General features: G+C 34.3%; 2 protein-coding genes across 2 annotated transcripts; one reads left to right on the top strand and one right to left on the bottom strand.

Moving 5' to 3' along the window:
• The first annotated feature begins 8,816 nt into the window (after nt 1-8,816).
• On the top strand, nt 8,817-10,912 carry LOC127097874 (chloroplast stem-loop binding protein of 41 kDa a, chloroplastic). The gene is made up of 6 exons (XM_051036364.1): nt 8,817-9,278; nt 9,364-9,485; nt 9,742-9,844; nt 9,936-10,074; nt 10,163-10,440; nt 10,643-10,912. Exons 1-6 carry the CDS (start codon nt 8,898-8,900, stop codon nt 10,823-10,825), a joined length of 1,206 nt encoding a protein of 401 aa, XP_050892321.1. The 5' UTR covers nt 8,817-8,897; the 3' UTR covers nt 10,826-10,912.
• Nucleotides 10,913-11,410: 498 nt separating this feature from the next.
• Nucleotides 11,411-13,946, bottom strand: LOC127097873 (RAN GTPase-activating protein 1). Its single transcript, XM_051036363.1, has 2 exons — nt 13,630-13,946; nt 11,411-13,262 (listed from the first exon to the last, which is right to left on the bottom strand). The coding sequence occupies exon 2, from the start codon at nt 13,249-13,251 to the stop codon at nt 11,650-11,652; it is 1,602 nt and encodes a 533-aa protein (XP_050892320.1). The 5' UTR covers nt 13,252-13,262; nt 13,630-13,946; the 3' UTR covers nt 11,411-11,649.
• Between the last annotated feature and the right edge of the window lie 5,789 nt (nt 13,947-19,735).

The following is a 19,735-nucleotide window of genomic DNA, read 5'->3' as shown; positions in this document are numbered from 1 at the left end:
ACACCACATCCTTCATAGTTACCTTAATCACCCATTCCACCTCCATCTGAAAATGTTTCTACTCCCCACATCGAAATTCCAAATATAACAACACCTAGAAGATCTCATTCGAGAGATTTTGGTAACCAAGTGTCTAAGGGTACTTCTGAAGGCATGTTTAATTTTGAACTTGAACCCTAAGTATGTGACTCTGAAAGATTTGAGGCCATTCCCCATTCTCTTCCCACTGTGTATGGTTCAGATCCTCATCTAACTATAACAGATCTTCCTATCAGATTCCCTAGCCAACCTAAACCTAACCCAAATGTTGGTAAGATTCTGAGGAATTTTGAGTCAGACTCAAGAAGTTGTCTTCACGCTGCTATGATGACTAGTTGTTTATCAGCTAATCATGTAGGAAATGACGTAGCTTGGGAAGCCTACCGAAGTTGGAAAAAATCCAAAATCTCCAAGCTGAAGAATTTTAGGTACAAAGTATCTGAAAGAAACTTTCGTTCTGGGTTTGTACCCCTAATGGAACTCTGGAAGTTACAAAATACTCCATTGTCTCTTCCTGCTCCAGAGGTTAACGAAGTTGTTCAGGAAGTTGAGGTAGATTACGGTAATCTAGAATTTGTCATGGAGGATGATGTTGTCCAACCGGTTGCTTCTAAAGAACAACAAATTGAGGTTTCTAACAATTAACAGTCTACTGGAATCTCTTTTGGGGATGTTTCTGAAGTGCTTCTGAAGACCATCGAGGATATGAAAGTTCAGAATGCTCTGGTCAAAGAAAGTTTGGACAGGCAAAAAATGATGTTTCAGTTGATACTATCCAGACTTCCGTCGCCTCCTCCTCCACATAATCCTTAGCCTTTTTCAAAATAGTTTTGCACTTTTTGTGTTTTTATTTTTCTTAAGTGTTTTGTGCTTCTGTAACATGATTGTACTCTTTTCTGCCTTGTGGCATTATTCAATAAAAAACATGTTTGTTTGTTTCCATTTTTTATTTTGTCTATGTCTTATTTATTGATGACAAATGGGGAGAAACATATTTAGGGGGAGAATTGAAATTGATTTTGATATACCTATATTCTTAAATCAGAACCCAAACTGAAGGTGTGAAAAACACAAGAAAGGGGGGTTTGAATCGGGTTTTACAAAACAATAGTTTTTGTCAACTCAAAAACACCACTTAAAACTTAATAACAAAGAGATAAAAACACAAGTACTTTTATCTTGGTTCGCTTGAAGCTCAAAGCTACTCCAGTCCATCCGCCAAGGTGATTTTTCCTTATACACAAGGACTTAATCCACTATAATCAACATATTACAATAATCATAAAGAATAACCTTGTTTGACTTCTCAATAATTCGAATATACCCTAGTCTCTTTAAAGACTCACAAAGAATAACCTTTTTTGTCTTCTCAAGGATCCGATTATACCTTAGTCTCCTTAAGGAACCAAACAAATAGTTTGAATAATATTTTGTGCGTTACAAGTTTCTTCTATACAAGCAGATTTTACACAAATGATAAACAAACACTTAAAGAAAAACTGTGTACAAAAGAAAGATAGTTTTTCAAAGTTTATCAGTGCTTTTGTATATATCTTCGTCGTATTTTTTCAAGTCTCCAAGTATTACTTATATAGCATAAGAAGAAGACCATTTGAGGGTAAAATGGGGAAAGCTCATAAAGTCAATGACATGTATAATGAATAGTAGTGTCGTTTGCCCACGAAATCAAGTAGTGGAAAGGATATTCGATTTATACTATGTACTATTTTATCACATACCCATTTGATCTTATCTTCAAGTTCATTGGCTTCTGGTGAAAGTTGATAAAGCATGAAAATAAGAAACATAAAGTTGGATTCATAAACTTCAGAATCTTTGGTCAGAACCTTGACAACGTCAATAGTCTGGCTTGAGATCTTCAGTATCTTCAGAATCTTTAGAGTCTTCAGAATCTATAGTCAGAACCTTGATAACCTCAATCGTCTGGCCTGAGATCTTCTGAATCTTCAACTACGTAATACAACTTCAAAAGCTTGCTATTCTTCAGAAGCTTGGTGATCAGAGTCACGCCCAGAAGCACAAATTGAGATAATGTTGTAGCAACAACATAACATCTCCTCAAAATCTTCTCAGGAGTGAATCAACACAGAAGCAGAAAGATCATTATAGCATCAACTTTGAACATCTTTCAGAACTTCTTATAACTGATACAAAAGCGGATTTAGAACTCATTATTCAAAAATCGATGACGTTGCACGTCATATACTCAGAATCATAACTGATTGTTAAAGCTACACAATAACAAACCATTAGGGTAACAAAAATTTTCTAACACAAATACAATATTGTTATCATCAAAACTCAAGGTATAGATGCATAATTAAATCTTGTTCTAACAGAATCTTTTTTTGATGTTTCTGATATCAACTACTTTGAAGAATAGTTTGTTAATTATTTTGCAGGGACAAGTTCAAACATCATAAGTCCTTGAAGTTTTTCAGATCATAACTTAAGTTACTAGTTTCTAAAGAAATTGTCTACTCTCTATTTATGAAGCTTTAACGTTGTTGTTTGAGAAAGATTTCAACCAGGAATCAGAACCTGACATCAAGTTTTCAAGGAATTGAAAACCAGGCTCTGAACCAGGCATCTAGTTTTGAAGAACTGAAAATTCAGAATCAAGTTTTAAGGAATTGTAAATTCCATGGTAATCAGACTTGGCAATCAAGCTCTTTAAGAAGAATTTGTAACCAGGCTCTGAAATCTCTTTAAGATATTCAAAGAGAATTTCAAAGAGAACCAGACTCTGATTCTTCTTCAAAAGAGTTTAACCAAGATTCTGAAGTGAAACTAATCATAATGTTAAGTTTGACAACCAATGCTCTGGATAAGTTTAAGCAACTTCTAAAGACAAACTAGATTCTGATGGAAGATCATTCTGGTAATTCAAAAAGGTTAATTAGGAAAGTGCTCTTTCATTATGATTTTATCTTTTTAGAATTATACATCTCAGAGGGAGTTTTGTACTTCTGTAAGATGTATCTTTATGTGATTATCATGTACAAAACTGTTCATCAAAATACATGATTTTGTCATCATAAAAAAAAGGGAGATTGTTAGAACAAGATTTGATTATGCATATATACCTTGAGTTTTGATGATAATAATGTTGTATTTGTGTAAGAATAATTTTGGTACCCTAAAGGTTTTTTATTGTGTAACTTTAACAGACAACTCTGATTCTGTGTATATGACGTACAACATCATCAGTTTCTGAACATTGTGTTCCAAATTCCGCTTCTACACTAATCATGAGAAGTTCTAAAAGATATCAAGTTACCGCTGCAATGTTATTTCTGCTTCTATGTTGATTCACTCATGAGAAGTTTCTGAAGAGATGATATGTTCCTGCTGCAACGTTCTCTCTATTTCTGCTTTTGGATATGACTTTGATCGTCAAGCTTATGAAGTTTTGTTACCTAGCTGAATATTCTAAAGATCTCAAGCCAGTCATTAAGGTTATCAAGGTTTTGACTGAAAAGTCTGAAGATACTGAAGATCTTAAGCCAGACTGCTGACGTTGTCAAGGTTTTGACCGAAGATTCTGAAGTTTCTGAATCCAACTGTATGTTTATTCATTTCATGCTTCATCAACTTTCATCAGAAGCCAATGAACTTAAAGATAAGATCAAATGGATATGTGATCAAATAACACATATTACAAATCAAATATTTCTTCCACTACCTGATATCATGGACAAAGGACAATATTATACATCACACATGTCACTAAAATTATAGGCGAAGGACAATACGTTGTATAAATCCTTTCACCAATCCAACAGTGGACAGTCGCTCTATTTGGTATCCCCATTTTTCCCTCCAATAGTATCTTTTTGTATGCTATATAAGTGGGACTTGGAGACTTGAAGAAAATACTGAGGCACTACAACAATTTGACAAGTCTATTTCTTTGTGAAAAGCTATCAATTTTTGTACACAGTTTTTCTTTAAGAGTTTGCATTTCATTTGTGTAAAAGCAACTTGTAACATACAAAATATTATTCAAACTGTTTGTTTGATTTTCCTTAAGGAGACTAGGGTATAGTCGGATCCTTGAGAGACAACTAAAGTTATTATTTGTGATTCCTTAAGGAGACTAGGGTATAGTCGGATCCTTGAGAAGACAAAGAAGGTTATTATTTGTGATTATTGTAATCAGTTGATTATAATGGATTAAGTCCTTGTGTATAAGGCGAAATCACATTGGCGGGTGGACTGGAATAATTTTGAGTTTCAAGTGAACCAGGATAAAAATATTTGTGTTATTAAGTTGGTAAAAATCTTTTGTTTTTAAAATCCAATTCAAATCCCCTCTCACTTGTTTTTCACACCTTCAAGGGTTACCCGAACCCTAGGCCCAAAAGGCCTATATAAATACACCTCTCTTAGAGATGAAATAGACAAATCATTACACCCTCAGTCTAACGCTCAACCAGATCAACTCACATTGATCATACTCCTCACACGCTTATAAAAAACACATTATTCATTAAAAAAAACCTCGTGCCTCATGTGAGCAAAGCTCCTAAAACCACCACAAAACATTATCGTACATGGCTTATCATCGTCGTGGGCAAGCCCTAACCACCCTACAATTGTTATAAACCTATTAAGACCTATGAGCCCCCCTGCCCTTTCAGGAGGAACACACACACACTTTACTTTTGGACCAGTACAGGCTCAATTCAAAAAACTTTAACAACCAGAGCATTTGCATAGGCTTAGCTCAAAAACCTTAAATATTCAGAACTTTTACACGTGCTTGGATCAATAACCTTCACCCAATAATTTCATAGGTTTATCTTATAACCTTCAAAACTATTACAAAATGATCACAACATAACTTCTCCCTTGGATAAACAATTTAAGTACAATACTAATACAACACAACTCTCATATGAAACTTTTCACTCTTTTGGCACTAAGGCAACTCTATTTAAAAATAGAATGAGAGAAGAAAATATAATAGAGAGTTTCTATTTAGAAAACTGGCGTATTTGAAATGAGATGAAGCCTCATTTATATAGGAAAAATGTGACTTAAAAAGGAAATACTTTTGTGAGCCTTTTTAATTATTTAATCAATTAAAACTATGTACTAATTGATTAACTAAGCCAAAATACTAAAGTTTGAATTTTGATATCACTTAGTTGATTATCATCCTTGTTGATCGATTAGGGGATGTTACACTTTAACTTAATTGATTAGAAAGTCCTCTTAAGCAACTAGCCAATGTATTTTACCTTCATATTTGATTAAACAAGTTTCTAACCAATCAAGCACTTGCTCGGATTTGTTTTTAAGATATTTGATCAAAATATAATATGATTTTTTAAATAATTTTTGTGTGTATGCATTTCCTTAGTACCTCAAAACTTACTATTGTTTTATTTTATAATAAAGTGATCAATAACTAGATTGAACGATATCGTTGAACCAAAATGTGAAGAAAAACTTATCTTGACCTTGGCTAGGATTTTGATGAAGAAAAATACATAAACAAAAGAAGAAAAATATAATGGCAACAATGACAATAAAATAAGATAAAGATGAAGATAGTGATTGATCAAAGGTGATTGGCAAAGATCTTCAAAGTTTAGGTTAAAAGTCTTGATCTTTAAAATATCACGATTCATATTTTATATTACTTAAAAGCTCATAAAATATCACTCAAATTTCATCTTAAAAGTTCTTAAAGATCATGCATAAAAACTATTGAAGCAAAGCCATCAAAGTCATTTCTTTGGATGACAAAGCTTCATGAAACCTTTATATACTTATGTATTCACTCATAGAGGTCTCTAAAGGTGTATATAAAACACCATACACCAGAAAATGAAAAAAATATGACATTCTAATTTACATAATTATAAGATCATTTTCAAATATCATTCTTTTCAAAATGGTTTGAAACTTTGTCAACTTTCATAAACCAGAAAAGTTTCAAAACCAAAACAAATTATGAGCATTAAATGATACACATTTGAGTTGTAACATTGATAAGAATCAACAGTCAAATATTGAATGTGATTACTGTATAGACAACATAAGTTTTTCATTTTCAACAAAATTAATGTGACTTGTTTCACCATAGTGTTTGGTGATCATCACAATGTTTGGTGATTGTAAAAAAGGTTTTTTGAATCAAGGTGATTCAAAGTACACCATAAGGTTTGATATTTGTGTTTATGTATTAGAAGGTTGTTAAGAAATATTGGTGAAAATTGTATGGGGATCTAAACATAGTGGAAAATTCTCTAAGAAGTAGAGAGACTAGATGTAACATTGATTGATAAGGGTAACTAGTATAATTTTTGTGTGTCCTTTATCTTTATGCTTTTAGTTTTCTTCACTTTACGTTCATATTAAGGGTGCAATCAATCACTTGTGTCCGGTAAAGTTAAAAGATAAGAAACTTTGCATAAAATAATAAAAAATCGTCAAATCTAATTCACTCCTCTCTTAGATTGCATCTCGTAGTTACACAAGAAAGCTTTCATATCTTAAAAAAACAACTTCAAAATCACCATTTTACACCTTCAAATTTGTTTGCTTGATTCAATATTGTATAACACTCTAGAACTTGATATATTTGTTTGATGATACTTGAGATATCTCTTTCTTTTATCAGATATAATCATCACATACTTTTTGAAGAGTTGTCATCATCTAAACCATTTAATGATATTGCATACACAACACATAGAACCACAAAGACATCCTTTGGGAATCCCAAGGAATGAGTTATGGTTCTCCCAAGTTCTAATGATAGAATTTGTGGGAGATATCATGTATGTAGGTTTCTTATATATGACATTACAGTTCGAGATTATAGCTTATGGTTTCTCTTTACCTCATTCGAACGTCATTTTTTGTCGAATTTGAGGTTGACTTCATATATTATCTTTCCCCGTCTTAGAATCATATTCAATTTTTTCAACACTTGTGTGTTTTCCTACATATAAGACCTCACACTTTGGTGTTATGTGTTATATTTAAGGTCATTTTAGAGTTCAAAAGTCGTAAATATGACTTGGTTATATTCACACAATTTCCCCCTATTTTTAAACTGTTGCCCCAACCTGCTGGAGGTTTTTTTGGTGTTATCGAAAGGATTCAACATGATCTTCATTGAGGTTTGTCACTACGTCATTATGGAGCTTGTGCACCATGAAATGGTTGGGTCTTGATGTTTTAACCCCTAAGAGATTCTCAGTTTGAAACTATAATGTTGCAAATTGTTTATTAGTTGCCATAAGCAGATCTCTCAATAGGGTGTTAGTTTCAATGTTTCTTGTCTGGGTCACCTGAGTGTGATTTGAGGTGTGCTACCGTCTTCTCTTATATGTGGTGTCTAGTTTTCTTCAATTGCAGGTTGATATTGGATAGGGTCCTCCAACTATGAGGAAGATTTCGTGAGCCTTTTTAAAGAGCGTGGTTTGTCCATACAACCTCGCTAGTGATAGATCATGAATAGTTGGAGTTATGTGTTATTCTTTTTCCTCGGTTTTCCATTATGGTGTTTGAGCAGGTGGTTGAACATTGATGATGGCTCCCACAAACGACGCTGACGATCTTCCTTGAAAAAGATTCATTCACGTAGTTGTGAAGTTTCTCAGATTCAAGTGATTCCAGAAGGTGATGAAGTTTTCTGAATTTGGTTCACCATCTTGTAAAGAGTGGTATATGCCAGTATTATGACACTCAAGTAAGTTTTATCGGATGTAAGAGGTATTTCTATGTAAAATATATGTGTACCTTGATTTGACATTTACTGTTCCTTTTATGGGGTTTTCTAAGGGCACAAAACTTCTAGTATGATAATTTCTCATCAATCATTTGCATGAATCAAATATTTTTCTAGGGCATGTCCACTACCACACGTCACTTGCTTAACATCATGGTGGTGTCTCAACTTAGAGGAATTTTGGCTTTGTTGATTTGTTAATGAGTCATGCATTTATAGGTCGGATATATTATTGAACCATTAAATATTGTTTTTGCCCCAGACAAAAAACAAAATTTAATATTTGTAAAAGTTTTTCTTAAAAGCTTTAACATTAGTGCATTATTTTACTAGATTTATATTGATTAAAAATTGAAGAGACACCCAACATTATTAGTAAACTATTTTAGATAATAATTCAATGATATGATAAGAAATTTGTCCCTTTCATCTAAAAGTCATGGATTTCAACTCAACACTGAACACTTAACAAGATCAAACCCTTTTAAATAAGATTTTTGTAGCAATTTTTCCGAATTCAAATGAAACAAAAGATACTCATTTTATATTTTTAAAAAAAAATCAATTAATGATGATCACAAATCATAAATAACGGCCCATAAAATGATTTGTAGAATAGTTTTACAATAATTTTATATTAATAATGTATATAAAATAAATATGACCAAAATATAATTAATTTTCTCACTTTGCTTATTATCACTTCACATTAGTCCAAAAAATTAATTACTCACTTACTTTGCTTATTATCACTTCACATTAGTCCAAAAAATTAATTACTCACTTTTGGCATCCAAATTCATCGAATAAGGATAGGCTTTATCATTAAGTTGTTTTAATTCAAAAACACTATGAAACTTATAAGTTTAAATAATATTTTTAGTTTTAAATTCTTTATTATATTTTTATTTTATCAAACTACTCATGATTTGTATAACTCAAGTTAATATTAATTCACCCTTTATGATTCACAGTTACATTTTTGTAATGTTTATAACCCATACAAACTGTTGGAAATGAGAAAGGAAGAAGTAGTTAGCTTTATAGCTTTATCTGGAACTGCTGGTTCTCACACTCTCAACAACCAATGGCCATGCTTGCTTCCTCTTCACCTACCTTGCTCTTCTCTGCAACCTCTTCCAATCTCCTCCCAATTTCACATTCTTCCACTTTGCGCCTTTCTTTCTCTTCTTCGCTACAATCCTCCTCTCTCTCAATCTCCTCAACCTTTTTATCACAACCTTCTTTAACTTCTAAACGTTTTGCTAACCATGCTACTTTCAGCATCAGTGCCAGTGCTGCAGAGAAGAAGAAGGTGCTGATCATAAATACCAACAGTGGTGGACATGCTGTGATTGGATTCTACTTTGCAAAAGAGCTTCTTGGTGCTGGACACTCTGTCACCATTCTCACTGTTGGTGATGAAAGCTCAGATAAGATGAAGAAACCTCCTTTTAACAGATTCTCAGTTAATGATCTTTAATCTCATTCTCACACTGTTTCTGAAAGAATTGTTGTTTTCAAGCTCAACAATGTTTTTTGAAAATATTCAGGAAATTGCGAGTGCTGGAGGCAGTACAGTATGGGGGAGTCCTGCAGATGTAGGGAGTGTTGTAGGAGGGGAGACATTTGATGTGGTTTTGGACAATAATGGCAAGGATCTTGATGCTGTGAGGTTCGTTGTATCGATTCTTGTTACCTTTTGTTCATTGCTTCACTTGTAATGATGTACGCAACACATACAATTTGTTTACATTGTATAGCACCAATATGAACTTAGAATTATGTTGTGTTAATGACTGTTATGCCAATGTTCATATTGCTAACAGCATAATGCAATACTGTTAGAATTCTGTTAAAGAAACAAACTTTCAGACATATGTAGTTGTTATCTATAAGGCAGATATCCTAATCTCGATCTTTCATTGTAGGCCGGTGATAGATTGGGCCAAGAGTGCAGGTGCCAAGCAATTCTTGTTCATCAGTAGTGCCGGAATCTACAAACCAACGGATGAACCTCCTCACGTTGAAGGGGTGTGTTAAATACTCCTAATTATAGCATTTCTAAAACCACTTACTGATAACAATTGTTATAATCTGAAGTTTGAAAACCACTATGGAGCAGGATGCTGTTAAAGCAGATGCTGGTCATGTTGGAGTTGAGAAGTACATTGAAGAAACTTTTGACAGTTGGGCAGTATTCAGGCCACAGTATATGCTAGGGTCTGGAAACAACAAAGACTGCGAGGAATGGTTCTTTGATAGTAAGTCGAAAATTCTTGAAAAAGCTTTCTTTTACACCTTTAATCCGTATGAAGTTTTTTAAATGAAATGTATATTTTCAACTTGTAGGGATTGTTAGGGACAGACCTGTGCTAATTCCTGGCTCAGGATTGCAACTCACTAACATATCTCATGTTAGAGACTTATCTTCGATGCTAACTCTAGCTGTTGAGAATCCAGATGCTGCGAGTCATGGCATTTTCAACATTGTGAGCGACCGCGCAGTTACTCTAAATGGAATCGCCAAACTATGTGCTCAAGCTGCAGGGCGTCCTGTTAACATTGTTCATTATGATCCAAAAGCTATTGGAATTGATGCAAAGAAAGCTTTCCCTTTCCGTAATATGGTAGTTACTAGTATCCTATGTTCTAATCTACGTTATAACCGGGCTGCATATAATGCAGAATATGCCTATAGATGCATCAGTGATGTCTCATCTGAAGGAATTCTGCGTCATGGGCATTTTTCAAGTTTCAAATATGTAATTCTCATGGTGTTATTAATATTATTGCTTTACAACTTATATGAACTGTGTATTTATGATGCAGCACTTTTATGCTGAGCCTAGAGCTGCGAAAAGTAAATTGGGATGGAGTTCAACCACAAACCTACCGGAAGACCTAAAAGAACGGTTTGAGGAGTATGTAAAGATTGGGAGAGACAAGAAGACCATACAATTCGAGCTAGATGATAAGATACTAGAGGCCTTGAAAGTTCCAGTTTCTGTCTGATCCATATATGTCCAAAATGTACTATGATCAGATAAAATTGTATGATTTCTTGTTACACGATTTAATTAAATGATGTGCATTAGAGAACGTTTACTTCTTCCTTATTGGCATGAAACTAAAATAAAAACTTTATAAATTCAGTCACAGATAAATTTGGGCAGACAAAGTTTAATATAACATGAGAAACAGTGAGGATTGGATCCAAACAAATGTGACTGGATTCACAAACCAACAGAATGAAATCCAATAAAACCAAAAACAATGGAGGAAATAGTATCAAGCAAGCTTGGTAGAAGTATATGAAAAGATGCTAAGATCAAATAACGGGAAATAATGATTTTTCCTTGACAAAATAAAGGCAACAATACTGAGAATGGTTGATAATAGTTTTTATGACATCAATCAGGTGGCACTTAACAAGTTGCCGCCATAGGGCACAAAATCCATCATGTTCGCACCATTTCACTAGGGCTGCAAGAAATCACTGGTACTAATCTGCTTATGGAATCAATTTCAAACATAAGCATGACCAAGCAATCAAAGGTATAATCTGCTAATGGAATGCATGACCAAGTAATCAAATGCTGGCAGCAAAAGGCATAATAAAGCCCAAAACTTTCTACTGCTAAATATCATTTGTCAGATATATTAAGAGCATATATCTAGTAAACTTAAAAAAAAAGACAAGTTATGGAGTCGAAATCTAAAATACAACGATTAACACTGGGCAGCTCAATATGAAACAAGTATGTCTATTGCAAATAATCATTGGCCTATAAATTAATCTGAAATAGGGATTGAATGCCAGAGTCCTTTGAATCTTCTTAAATCTCAAGGCCTTTCAGTTTTGATTCCAATTCATCCTCACCAGAACCTTCTTCACCCTCGTCGTCAATGTCCTCTCCTTCAGGATCATTCTCATCCAAAGGACCCAGCACATCAGGTGAGTTTTTAAATATATTTTTCAACTCATCAATTCCTTCTTCAGAAATAAAGTTAGCATTGATATTTAGCAACTTAAATCCAGGTTTCTGAACAACAGCTTCTGCCACCACTTTAGCTCCCAACCATGTGATCAAATTTGTACTAAGATCAACTTCATTTAATTGGCCATGACCTTCTTCCAATGCCTTAGTGATTATAACTGCACCTTCATCCTTCAATTCATTCTCAGATAAATTTAACTTGGTGAGGAACTGCTTTGAAGATATACAGGCAGCCACAGAAACAGCAGCTTTTGCAGTAATGTCATTTCCAGCCATATCCAAAATTTCCAGTGACGGTGCAGATTCCTTCAGAGCATTAGCAAGGGCTTCTGCACCATCATCCTCTAAGTTCAAATAACTGAGGTATATCTCTTTAAGTCCAACAAACGCGGGTATAACTTTACTTAGAGCAAGTCCAGCTTCCACACCAAACATGTTGTCACGCAAATCAAGCTTCTTCAAGTGTGTGCATGCCCCGAGCGCTTCAGCAACAGCAACTCCACCTTCAGAGCCTACTCTTGTAGAAGAACACCGAAAATCTTCCAAAGCTAGGGAACGTTTCACAACCTCAGCTATTGCAAATGCTCCTTCATCTCCAGTCATGTTATTATGGAAATGAAGAATCTTAAGCTTCTCAGTGGAAGGAATCAATTCAGCAACTGCTTTTGCAGCTTCCTCTGATATACCATCATTCATCAAATAGAGCTCCTCCAACTCTTTCTGTGATTTTAGAAGTGACCGAAATGCTCTTACACCTTTCTCGCCCATGGCATTATTTGACAGGTTAAGATATCTTAAAACAGAACCTTCTAGTGCAGAAGAAAATATATTCATAACCTCAATCGCTTCTGCTTCTGGTCTCCCAGCAATAAAATCTGACAAATCCACCTCTTTCAGTTGATCTTTAATAGATATCAAAATGGGTTCAGCAACATGAGCAGCATCCAGACCAAAACTTCTATTGCTAAAACATATCTTCGTAAACGAGTTAGGTCCCATCAATGGTTTCAAAAGTTCAGAAGCTTCCTCCTTTTCAATAAAAGCTCTACGGCCCCCGGATATGTCAAAAAAAGTTTCAACCCTAGCCTCACCCTTATCAGATATCAACTCCTCATCCTCCTTCACTCTCGGCCCTCTTTTCAAAACCTCCAACATAAGCTTACTCGATTCCTTAGCATAAATCTGCACAGCAGAACTCCCATCACCATCAGGCTCCTCTTCAAAATGTTGAGTCGCAGTCACAAAAGCCGCTTCCTCAATCTCCTTTGCATCCTCCCCAGCCTCTTCCTTACTAAGAAGTCCATACTTTCTGGAGAAAATAGACGGAGTCGTAAGGTTCCTGGTCATTCTTTCAACCAACATCAACCTAGTACTCTGGCTAGGTGGCCATAATTTGATCGAAAGTGATCGATGTTGGTATGACGGTACTGTAGAATCCATATCAGCAGAACCTAGAAACAAGTATAATAACAACAACATTAACTTTCACAATATATATGTTTGCAACTCTATGGTAATATAGCTACATTAAAAAAATATAAAACACAACATACAACTACAACAACAACAACCAAGACTTATGTCAGTGAGGTAGGTTACATGGATTAACTATCGGCATAATTTTCTATCAAGAACTATGTTCTATGCAATCGTTAATATCGAGATATTTCTTGATAGGGTTTAGGGTTTTCAAAAAACTGAACCAAAGATGAAAATTTTACAGATAACTGAACTAACAACAACTACTGCACTGTGAGAAAAAGAAAACCCTAAAACTGGAATCGGAAAATAAAAGAAACGAGGGAACGGATCTGGTACCTGATTGAGAATGCAGAGACGAAGATGGAAAATTGAAAACCCTAGTTGAAGATAAGTCTGCAGCAGCAACAGAGAGAATAAAAAGAAGATTTTTGAAATGATGATTAATTAGTTGGAGCCTTTTGTGGTTTTAGGTTGGAGGGGGAAAATAAAAATTAAATTAATGCTTTTATTTGAAAAATAAAAAATAAATAAAAAATGTTTGGGATATGGTAAAGCGTGCGCGTGGAAAAACCGGAGGGAAATGATTGAAAATGAAAAAATGCGATGCGATGGATCAAATCCAGCTTTTTTTTAAAACGCCACCATTGAATTGAAACCCAAGCGTGGATTTTCCTCTTCCTTGTGTGAGGTAAAATGACAATTAAAGCCTTGTTTGCCCTCAATATTTCTTCATGAATGACGTCACTCAAACCCTAATTATGATGCAGCGGTTTTATTTGGGCCTATACGTGGGCTTGGAAGATCTTCTATCATCGTTGTAGTATATGGTACTCACTCATCTCATATAAAAAGTGGATCATTTACAATTTTTTTCCCTCAAAATAATTATTCTTCTACGTATGAATGTCAGTATTTATTATTACTTTTTCACTATCATACACTTATTTATTAGTAATTTTTACTTTATTACTCTTTTAATTATAATTAATATAAGTATTTTTTTACCGTATGAATGCAATATTTATTATTATTTTTTCATTATCATACACTTATTTATTAATTTTTACTTTATTCAATCACTCTTTTAATTATAATTAATATAAGTATTCTAGTAAATGATACACTCTCTGGTTACTATTATAAATAAATTTGATTTTTTTTTGTACATTTGACTGTTAATGTATCTGATTCATATATATACTAGATATATTGACAGACAAATGTATCAAAAAAGTCAAATTTGTTTATAATAGTGACCGGAGAGTGTATTAGTTTTATCATCAAAATCAACACATCTAATCATTTTCTGAAGAACCGTGCATTGTTTAAATAAGACATTTTTTATGAGACGAGGAGAGTAATTTTCTGGTGTAACTCACCTCTTAAAAATCCTAAATTAAAAATTCTAAATTGTCAAGTGTTTTCAGAGATGCGTCTTCGAACGCATTTTAGATCACCTTATACTTTCTTAATCAAGCAGTCATTTCAATTTTGTCAAAAATTGGTCCGAAGACGCATATTCGATACTTTCTGGGGTATATTCGATGAAGCATCTCCGAAAACACCATTGTGTGCATTTTAAGCTATTTAGACAACATTATTTTGGATATGCATCTTCGAAAACTTCCATGCATATGCATCTTCGAAAACTTCCATGCATATGCATCTTAGGCAGAAACATTGTCCTAAGTTTATATTTTTCTTGAAGTCAAAGTCATTTTAATCTGACTAACCGTGTCATAATTTGATTCAAACATTAATAAACATGCACACTATAGAAAAAAATAATGCACTAATTAAACAAACATCCTATAACATTAAAACATTGTTCTTAAAGAATGAAAAATAATACTAAAACATTCCAAAATGCAAAAAAAAAAATATATAACTTATTGTGTATGCCTAACCCCCAACCCTCTGGCTCTTCCTCTACCACCGATAACCCAAGGCATTCCATAACTCAATAAAAATGGCATGTGCGAGGGCAACCACATCATCGACACCTATCTCAAACAACCCAAACTCTAGGCCATCATACGTAAGTCGCCTAATATTTGACAGACCAGCAACACATCAATGACACAGTTATCCCTGGCCTACTCATTCTCCAGAATCTCCTCATGAGCTGGTCTAAGTGGACATCTAAGAGTGAATAGTCTTATGACAGAGTGTGACACACTATAGAACCAAGTCATATAATCGTCCACATAAGACCATTAACTTGTGCCTGACATCCTCGGATACTCCTCTAGTACTAGATGACTATCGTAATCCGCTAGTATGTCATCAAGATGTCTGCGGACGATGTTGTTAGGAGCAGACTCGAAGGGGGGTCTTAGGATGATTTGCACATATCCAAACTGACGCATGCATCACTATGGAATATACATGCACATCATATTCCTCCTACATGCCAACCATCTGGAGTGTAATGAATTGGGGTCGAAGGCAATAGTGTACTGGTGAACGGTGTATTATGTCCAGACGATGTCATCATGTGTAGTCTAGTCAATATACACATGGAACGATCATACAACATCAGTCCCTCTGAGCGGGCAATACATGCAAGCATGTGGTCATCCTCAGTATATCCTACCATGCGATCAAACTCGTGTATGTCGTGAAAGTGGGATATGATTCATCCCTAAAAATGAATAAGAATAAAATAATAGTAACAAGTGTAAAAAAAAATCTTTTGAAAATATAAGTAATAATAGCTACGGAAACTACAGTTAATAGGGTAAAGGAGCCTGTCATTTGCCTTATCATCCAAATACAACCTTTGCTTAGCTTGGAGTATAGGTATACCAAACAGGAGTCCCCTTAGTTCCACTCGTGAATGGACAACAAGTCAGTGAAGTACTTAAGGTATGCCATGTAGACTTACGTTGCACTTTTGTCCACAAACATGGACATGTCAACTAAGAATATGAGAAAACACCTTAAAGCACACTCCTAGTGGTAGATAACTTATAGATCATTGTTGTCGGCATCATCAACCAACTCCAAGTTTTCTTCACATAACTTCTTCAAGTATGAAAATTTGGCATGAGCACCTTTGGTACTCTCACACTACATCATGGCATCAGCTGGACCAACTCCCAAATAAATTACCATCATCTCATGGGCTTCATTATGTTTGATCCTATAATGATTAAGTAATTTCCCCTGATGGGAAGGTGAAGAAGGCAAATCGCGTCATCTAGTGTAATCATCATCTCGCCAATGGGGAAATGGAAAGCTGGTGTTTATTTATGCCATCTCTCAGCAAAAGCCCCATGCATTCCATAGTTAATGGTCTTATACCCTAAGCAACACAAGCCAACAAGACCTAAGTATTAGAGGACACTCTGATATTAATCAGCCTCAGGCTGATAAAGCTACAAAATCTTTTTGTTGTGGTTAACAGACTTCAAACATTTGCGCTCATGTTAAAAAAATATATAACAATATCAGTGTTGGGAATTTGTATAAAACATATAAATATCAATCGTTAACAAATATATATTTCTAGCCCAGACATGCCCAACAACATGCTCTATATAGCATATCAGTAAAGAGGTGTCATATGGTCTTACTAGATAACCTTATGTAGGTGCGGGGACATAATCATGTGTAATAGAAGCTTCATGTGCACATGCCTCGAGAGCTTTATGTGCATTTTAATCTATATGAGCAAGGGAGACATGCTCCTAAGATGAGGACCCCCGAGATAGGCAACTCCTAGAAGTCGATGTTTCCCCGTCACGGGGCCTATCGATGGTTCCTCGCCTAGCCCCGACCTACTCATTCTAAAATTTATTGCTCTCCTATCGAATGAACGTGTGTTGGGTTTCAAGATCTAGTCTTAATTTATCCTTGTTGTTTGCAGTCATTTTTCCTTTTTACAAAAAAAAAAAGAGAAAATGACAAAATCATAATAGTTTTGGAGATGCATCTCCGAAAACCATCAGGACACAACTCGGAAATACATCTGCGAATAAGATCTTGTTTCTAATAATGGCATAAACGCATCAAAATGAAACTGAATGTCTCTAACAACTACCTATTTCGAATGTGACTACAACCTAATGCATTTAAAACAACCTTTTTTTACCTAATATATTAATAAAAACTCAAAAATAGTTAAATGAGAAACTTACTCAAAAAAGTGTTGATGATGAAAAATGTTGAATGTAGTAAGTGGAGTGAGTTGGGATTGAAAAGCTTGAAGCAGAGGTGATGTTGATCCTTGAAAATGGACTGGAAGAATGTTTCTCATGAGTTCCAATGGGGGTATCTCAAAAGTTTCAAAAAATGAAGAAGGAGAAGAGGGGTATGTCTGTCAGGTGTTGTATTTTAATTAAAAACGTTCGGAGATGCATCTCCGAAAAAACACATGAATTTGAAAATAAGGGTTAGTTTGCAGATGCATATGCGGACAAACCCTAAAACACATATGAAGATGCATCTCTAGATTAAGTTTTGGCAAGGTGAGGGACGCTCAACCATTTGTGGTTATTTTGTGGAAAAATGGTTCACCCGGAGATGCATCTCCGAAACTAGAGACATTTTTGACTTTTTGTCAAGGGTTAAAGAGAACCTATAGAGGTGGGAAAAGAAATCCCCTTGTTGTATTAGGAAAATTTAGAGGTTGATCTTTCCACCCTTATATGTTTTCTCCCATCATCGTGAAAATACTCAAATACCCTTAGCGTCTGAAGATGCATATCTGGACGCTCCTTTTCTATACACACCTCATAAGAAATTGCTGAGAAACTCTTATTCTGTTAAAATTTGGTTTGGAGATGCATCTTTGTATGCACAAAAGGTAGATTCGGATATGTATCTCCGTAACCTTCCTTGGTTCATTAGTCTGTGAGCTTTCTGGAGATGCATCTCCGGAATATGTTATGTTAGTTCAAAATAGGAGCAGGCAGAAACAACAATTGTAGAATGGAAATCCAACATAAATTAACATCAAAATAAACATTATATAGATAAACATTACATAAATTTAACATTATATATCATTACAAATGAGTGGTTCAGGATGTTGCAACATCCTTATAATATATTTGACTGATCTTTGAATCGTCGCATCATGGTTCATTAGACCCTTTGTCGAGTAATGGTAAAAGGCACTCCAAATAACCTTCAAAACATCATCAGACTTTAGTTCAAACATGGTGAATTGTATCTCCTTTTCATTATCAATCAAGGGTAAACAGTACTAAATCTTGACAACTCTCCAATTTTCTGGATATCGTAGAAGAGTATTCAGTTTGGATTTCAGGTCAAAGAGAAGTATGTCCTTGTAGACCCTAAATTGAAATGGGGGATTTGCGTCATTGAAATACACAAATGCAAGATGAGGATGGGGATTCATGCTAGTTTTTGTATAGAAAATGGAATGAAAGACCCTATTTATATAAATTGTAGATCAATAAGGTCCTTACAAACCCTATCATGTAATCTAGATAAAATTCAGAGATACATATCTAGATCCTCCTTTTTTCAAAAAATAAGGGTAAATCTGAAGATGCATCTCTGGATAATCCTCTGTTTTTTTAATAATTAGAAGGTATGTCCATAGATGTATCTCTGGACCATATTTTGTTGTAAAATGGGATAAAACACAGAAAAGTAAATATTTGTGTGATTTTGGGTGCATCTGGAGATGTATCTCCAGATGCATGAAAGGCATTTTCGGATTTTTAAGGGTGTATGTCATACCCAAATTTGCTCCTCATTCAATAAATCGATACATACATTATGACATTCACATCATTTGCATATCATAACATGTATTTCATCTCGCATAATATTTAAAATATCATTCAAAATAAGTTTTCGGATTTACAGACATACCGATCGAACTGATCCTCAAATGTACGTGAAATAAGCGAGTAGAAATTTTCAAAATCGAGTTTGCAGACGTCAATTTTATTAATATACGGTTTGCTTAGTTTAACCTGACGTGCTCATTTTATTTTTAGGCTACTTTTTCATTCACATTTTGATCAACCTAAGTCTTTTTAACCAATCATTTTTTACTTCAAAATTTGATTAAAACCGGTTAGTTTTCCGAAACTTTATTCCGTGTAAAACATTTTAATGCGTTCACTTTATTTTTTCGCGCATTTTTGTGCCTAATTTTAATTCATTTTATTTTTTATTTTTAACTAAAATGTTGAGAAAAAATAAATAGAGACAAGTGCGTAGCCATTTGATTTTTATTTGTCTCTATTAAAAAAAAGTCCATTTTTATTCATTTAACTTTTTTTTAAAAACTCTTAGATGTATCCCCTAAGTCATCTAAAGGGTATTCTTGATATTTAATTTAAATTATAACCCTACCACTCATAATATATAACTATTGTTATTAGTCATTGAATGAGTAACAAGCGCCACACTCGGACCTCTATCCCATATTCTTTCTCAACTCAAAACAAAATTCAAA

This window comes from Lathyrus oleraceus, chromosome 6 (assembly GCF_024323335.1).
Source record: "Lathyrus oleraceus cultivar Zhongwan6 chromosome 6, CAAS_Psat_ZW6_1.0, whole genome shotgun sequence".
Taxonomy (NCBI): Eukaryota; Viridiplantae; Streptophyta; class Magnoliopsida; order Fabales; family Fabaceae; genus Lathyrus; species Lathyrus oleraceus.
Note: the sequence above shows the minus strand (reverse complement) of the source record. Positions and strands in the feature narration are given on the sequence as shown.